The following is a 6,773-nucleotide window of genomic DNA, read 5'->3' on the forward strand; positions in this document are numbered from 1 at the left end:
TAGAGCTGGTATTCATTTATTGACCTCCAGATACATTTTGTAAGGAGCTCTGGTAGCGTAGTGGTTACAAGTTGGGCTGCTAGCCTCAAGGTCAGCAGTTTGAACTACCAGCTGTTCTGAGGGAGAAAGATGAGGCTTTCTACTCCCGTAAGGAGCTCTGGTAGTGTAGTGATTACGAATCTGGCTGTGAAATGCAAGGTCAGCAGTTCGAAACTACCAGCTGTTCCGTGGAGAAAGATGAGGCTTTCTGCTCCCGTAAAGATTTACAGCCTCAGAAACCCTGTGCAGGGTTGTTACGGGTCGGAACCGACTCCACGGCACATAACAACAACAACAAAGATTTATAGACTCAGAAACCCTATGCAGGGTCTCCATGAGTCGGAACCGACTCCACAGCACACCCTCACCAGCACCAAGAGATACATTTTGTATACATCTGAGCTAAACTCTTTTCCTTAGGCCTGAATCCTTTTTTGTCTGTTCCATATCAAAGAGTATGACTATTCTACAAAGATAAAAGTCTGAAATTCTCCTTTAAAACCCAAGGTTTGAAAAGGCTAGACATAGTCTTCTCCTAATGCCAGCACCAATGTCCCTTATTTTTCAGGGGCCACAACCTCCAGTCCTGAAGCCACTCCTCGTCCCCATGGTTTAGGGCTACGGTGCAGAGATTTTTACAGGTTGTGGGTCTCTAGCAATGGCCAATTGTAGGGATGTTTTCTTTATGATGGCAAAACACATCATTCTACCTAGGATTTAAACCACATTTAATAGAGTGCAAAGATGAACACCAACCCCCAAATATGACTTGGCTTAAAACTCATTTAAATACTTAATAGGTCTCTCTCTCCTCTCTTTAAATACACAAACAGTTCCATTACAGAGACACATGAGTTCATTCAACAGAACATCCAAGATGTCATCTGGCTTTTCCTCTGTGCCTCTCTTAAGTTCCAGTTACCCCAACTCCAGCCTGTGCTGTTGTCAAGCTGACAGGCAGGGATTGTCTCCTTTCAGACCTTCTTGGGTGGCCTATGTGGGATGCTCTCCTACCCTATAATGATAAAATGGATTGAAAAATGTCAGGGAAAAAAAGCAAAGCAAGACAGATAATCTCCAGTTGGACACAAATGAAGACAAAGAAGAAGCAGATGTTCAAATCAGGTCACATCCAGCCAGCCGGCCTTCCTCACTCTAAGGTAATGCACCAAAGGTCAGTGCGCTTGCATGTCCTCCCCTTCAGGGAGAGGAGAGGGCCGGGGGTCACCATCTCACCACCTGGCTGTTGTAGTCCTCAGTGACTGCCCCTTCTGAGGCACCGTCGTCTTTGGGCCACATGAGACCCCTGTGCTCCCGTAGCAGCCTTCGCTCCAATCGCCTCTTTTGCCGGTCCCTCTGGTGTTCTAGCTGCTTGGTGTGGTGGTAGCGCTGCTGGAAAAGATCTTTCGCATACTCATAAAGCTGCATGTCCAGGAAGTTTAGCTCCTCAATGCGCCGGCGCGCGCCCTCGTTGATCTCCACGTTGGATGCCCGTGTGATGTTGAACTGCGTGAAGGGAGAGATGAATTTGAGGTTGAATGTCCTCTCAAACAGAAACTGTGTCTTCCTCTGGAATTCGGTGAGCCCAAAGAAGGCCATGTTCTTCAGGTTGTTTTTTGCGCTCTGTAACAGGATGGTGTTTCTTTCATTCTCATTCATGAAAGTCAAGTTGTAGCATCCCACCAGGCTGAGATCGGCCAGCATGCGCACCTGGCGGTTGTTGGCCAGGTTGTAGCTGCAGTCCATAAACTCTCGCAAACTGACCCCAGACCAGTCGTCCCCAGGGTAGCAGGTCGGTAGCTCATCAGGCGTGGGGCTTCTCCCATCACACATGTGGAGAGAAGTTTTCCACGTGGCCCCCCTCTGGACGTGTTTCCACTCGCTCAGGTAACGCGACACTGGATCCCGCAACATGGTGATGTAATAGAAATTCCTGGAAGAAATTAGAGGAGGAGCGTGAGTCGTTGGCAACACAAGGATTCTGAACCACTGCAATTGTATGTAAACCTGGAGTCCAGGAGCTCTTTGACCAAATGCTCGGGTCAGTGTGTTTCCCTGGGGCACACGGACCAGTTTTTCAATACTAAATTTACTGGGCTTTTCTTACCTGTTTTCCAATGATCAGTTATTGATAAATGATTGTGAACAATAGCAACACCTTACACTGAGAGAATACAACATGATTTTAAAAAGTCTTACCCATCCAACATTCTGTTTGATCCTTCTAACAAAACTTTTTATGAAAAAGAAATGTATGCAAGAAGGCAAAACAATTGATCCAAAGTCATGTGACTAAAAATGGTTTGTGGAACCCCAATTACCTTAATCTTTTTCTACTATTCTTCCAGATTATGAGGGAGATGAACAAGTTAGAAAAGGATAGGGAAGACTAGAGGGTACGTTACTGTTGTTAAGTTCTGACTCATAATGACTCTGTATAGAATTGTCAAGGCGCAACTGCTGTGTTTGAACCTCGGACTTTGCACTTAGCAATCCGGTGCTTATCCTATAGTGCCACAACAGGACCAGAGACTGATATTTACTGAGCATCTACTGTGTGCTAGGAACTTTGTTGGGTGCTATAATGGTTAGGGTTTTGTGTCAACGGTTTCAAGAGGTAATATATGATCCAGAGCCAATGATACTGAAGGAGGAAGTCCAAGGTGCATTGAAAGAATTGGCAAAGATCAAGGCACCAGAAATTGATGGGATAAACTTTGAAATCTTTCAAGATAGTGAGGCAGCACTGGAGGCACTCACTCATCTCTGCCAAGAAATTTGGAAGACGACTATCTGGCCAACTGATTGAAAGAGATCCATATTTATGCCCGCTCAAAAGAGAGGTGACCCAACAGAATGTGGAAATCGTCGGACAAAATCATCGGACAAATCATCAGACAATTTGATATCCCATGGGAGTAAAGTTTTACTAAAGGTAATACAGAAACGGCTGCAAGCATACATTGACAGAGAACTTCCAGAGGTTCAAGCTGGGTTCAGAAGAGGACATGGAATGAGGTATATCATTGGTGATATCTGATGGATCTTAGCTGAAAGCAGAGAATATCAGAAATATGTTTACCTGTGCTTTATTGACTATGCAAACACTTTCAATTGTGTGGATCATGACACGCTATGGCCAATATCACAAAGTATAAGTATTCCAGAACACTTAATTGTACTCATGAGGAATTTGTACCTGGACCAAGAGACAGTTGTACGAACAGAACATGGGAACACTGAATGGTTTAAAATTAAGAAAGGTGTGCAATAGGGTTGTAGTCTTTAACCATATTTGTTCAACCTGTATGCTGAGCAAATAATCCCAGAAGCTGGGTTATATGAAGAAAAATGTGGCATCAGGATTGGAGGAAGACTCATTAACAACCTACAATATGCAGATGATACAACCTTGCTTGCTGAAAGTGAAGAGGGCTTAAAATATATACTGATGAAGATCAAAGAGCACAGCCTTTGGTATAGATTGCATCTCAATGTAAAGAAAACAAAAATCCTCACCACTGGACCAATAAACAACATTCTTACCAATGTAGAAAAGATTGAAGTTGTCAAGGACTTCATTCTTCTTGGATCAACTATCAACACACATGGAAGCAGCAGTCAAGAAATCAAACAATGTATTATTACATTAGGCAAATCTGCTGCATCAGACCTTTTTAAAGTGTTGAAGAGCAAAGATGTCAGCCTGAGGACTAAGGTGCACCTGACCCAATCCATGGAGTTTTCAATAACCTCATTCATATGCATGTGAAAGCTGAACAGTGGATAAGGAAGACTCTAGAAGAATTGATGCATTTGAGTTACGGTGTTAGAGGAGATTATTAAGGGTACCATGGGCTGCCAAAAGAAGCAATAGATCTGTGTTGGAAGAAGTGCAGCTAAGAGTGCTCCTTGGAGGCCAGGATGGCCAAAGGCTTGGTCTTTCATATTTTGGACATATTGTCAGGAGGGACCAGTCGCTGGATAGGATATCATGTTTGGTAAGGTGGAGGGTCACAGAAAAAGAGGAAGACCCCCAATGAGATGGATTGGCAAAGTGGCAGAATAAATGGGCTCAAGTGTGGCAACAATTGTGAGGTTGGACCAGGATCTGGCAGTGTTTCATTCTGTTGTACATAGGGTCACTATGAGTCGGTACTGACTCAATGACACCTAACAACAACAACAACAACAACAATATATATTGGGTGTGGCACTGTGGGTTAATGCGCCAGACTGCAAAGTCATTTGAACTGCAAGTTCAGTGGTTCAAGCTCACTAGCTGCTCCTTGGAAACCCAATGCAGGGTCGCTATGGGTTGGAATTGACTGGGCGGCATTTAACAACAATTCTCTATATATATACATATATATGTTTCACTGGTTTTGCATTTCTAGAAAACCTGATGCAAGACATGTGGTACCAAGTGACTGAAACAAAATCATAAGAATGATTTTTCTAAATTGGTTCTCAAGTCTGACTAAAAATGCACTGATACAAAGTGAAAGCATGCCTAACATCTGCTTCATAGGAATCAGCCTTGGGCAGATTTTGGGTTTGGTCCTTTTTCCCTTTTGTGGAGTCAGAGGAAGTCAGACATGGTTCCAATTTGGTTTAAGAAGTTGGTGCTGGGAGTAGGGTTCATTGCAGTGGCTCCAGATCTATGAAATCGTGAGGTTTTGTAAGAGAAAGAACCAAGGGGCAAGTGATAAAATATTTCAGTGGAGGGAGAGCCATAGTTTCTGGAGTTGCCTGGCACTGATGACATGCTGGTTAAAAAGGAGAGCTACTCTGTAGCCAGGGCCTATTAGAATCCACCCTTCCCATGGTCATATGCATATGAAAGGTAGAGAAAGAGATTGATCTTGAGTGTTTTAGGTTTCTGGTGTCTACAATTGTAAATAGACATACTTGGGTGATGGAAATAAATATTGGGTGTGATGATTACAGAGCACTTTTAAGTACACCTTCAGCTTAGACTTGATTGGATTAGCTAATAGGGGTACTAGCATTTGCCCAGAAAAAAAGGGCTTCTTAACTCAAGGCTTCAGAAAACTTTAGGTAGACTCCTGAGCCCACCCAGAACCTTCAGAATTGGGACATTTGCGTTTGAAAAGACATGCAGACCAACCTAGAACTGCAGGGAGAACTGGAGATTCAGCAGAGAAAAATCAAAACAGTTGGGGTTTTAAGTTTTAAAAGCATCAAAGCAAAGAAAGTCAGTCCATCAGAGAAAATACCTTTCTAGGATTGAAAGTCAAAAAGAACTGGAAAGCTGTATGCTCACTGGTGACCACCTGGGTCTACATGTGAGTGGAATTGGGGGAAAAGTAGCAATAAAGCCTCCGGTTAAGTTTGGGCCTGTTCTTTTGGCACTGGCTGACATCGGAGGAGCAGGAAAATTGAGTAGTCTGAAGTTTAGGGAGTTGTGTGAACTCCTGAGCCCACGGGCATTGGCATAGCCCATGGGGGCTAGAGCTGAAAGTGAAGGGGCAGCTGATTTGAAATGCAGGGAGGTGTGTGAGAACTCCCAAACTTGCAGCAGTTTGATTGGTTGGCTAGGCTTGAGCTGACGAGAGTCTGACTGGATGAAGCTAAGGACGTTTAATACTCTGAGCAAGTGTCACTTACTACAATTTGATGGACTGGACTTTTGCTTATGAATGCAGTTGCTCAAAATTCCAATCAGAATGGAAGATTCTTCATATCACAGAATATGCTTTTCTCCTCAGTTTACTGGTTTGATAGGGATGGGCAATATAGACATTGGCTATAAAAAAAATAGGAGATTATAAAATCATGAAGTGGCTGGTTTCCAAGCTTTCATGAGTGTGCTTTGTTTTTGAATGAGGGGAAATAGTCGAATCCTCACGGACTAGTTTTTCTCTTTTCCACATTTGTCTGGCGACAGAGGTGGGGACTGATGCTGATAGGATTTTATGATTTCAGTTGTTAGTTTTATGATTCATTGTTAGCAGGGTTAATTATGAGTGTCAAAACTGTTATTGTAGAAGATATGTAACTAAAAGGGGGAGTAGTTATCATTCATTTCGGGAACAGACAATCCCAGGACCATCATTAAGGAGGAGCAGGAGTAGAGCATGGGATCCCTATCTGGGAAAGTGGTGACACCAAAGACAGTGGCAGAGGTGCAGCATGTAAAGACAGCAACTATGGACTCCAGGCCCATAGACTGAGTAAGGCTGTGTGCCTATGGGCAAGAGACTGGCTTGCAGAATGTGCCCATTGGACATTTACATGAATATATTGTTTTGTTTTGTTTGTGTGCATCAACTAATTTTGCTTTGCTCATTTGTCACATATAATATGTAAATGGGGCCAATGCATTTTTGGTTGTACATGTTTTACTTATGTCATGTTAAGCACAAGTATGACTTCACAATTTTCTTTTTTGAGAGATTATGTATATAGTTTATAGGTTTCAAGTTGACGAGGGTGAACTGTAGTGGAAGGTTTCTGTGTCAGCTTGGAAAGGCTGGGGTTTCCAGAGGTTTAGCAGCTGAGATATGCTTATTCTTATGGTGGATTCTGATGAGTGTCTATGAGCAGCCAATCAATTAAAGGGATGCTTCCTTGGGGGTGTGGTCTGCTCCCATTATGATGGACATGTTGGAGGGACTCTCTCTCTTCTACTGGGGACCTGCAACTTGGTAAGCCATTTCCTTGATAGTAAACTTCTCTCTCTCTCTCTCTCTCTCTCTCTCTCTCTCTCT

General features: G+C 43.2%; 1 protein-coding gene across 1 annotated transcript in view; it reads right to left on the reverse strand.

Moving 5' to 3' along the window:
• Window positions 1-1,263: 1,263 nt before the first annotated feature.
• The window catches only part of HS6ST3 (heparan sulfate 6-O-sulfotransferase 3), a 1,119,743-nt gene continuing 1,114,233 nt past the window's right edge, over window positions 1,264-6,773 (reverse strand). The window contains exon 2 of the mRNA XM_006831995.1: window positions 1,264-1,972. Within this exon, the coding sequence (XP_006832058.1) occupies window positions 1,264-1,972 (709 nt within the window). The remainder of the gene's footprint in view (window positions 1,973-6,773) is intronic.

Source organism: Chrysochloris asiatica, unplaced genomic scaffold (assembly GCF_000296735.1).
Source record: "Chrysochloris asiatica unplaced genomic scaffold, ChrAsi1.0 scaffold00005, whole genome shotgun sequence".
Taxonomy (NCBI): Eukaryota; Metazoa; Chordata; class Mammalia; order Afrosoricida; family Chrysochloridae; genus Chrysochloris; species Chrysochloris asiatica.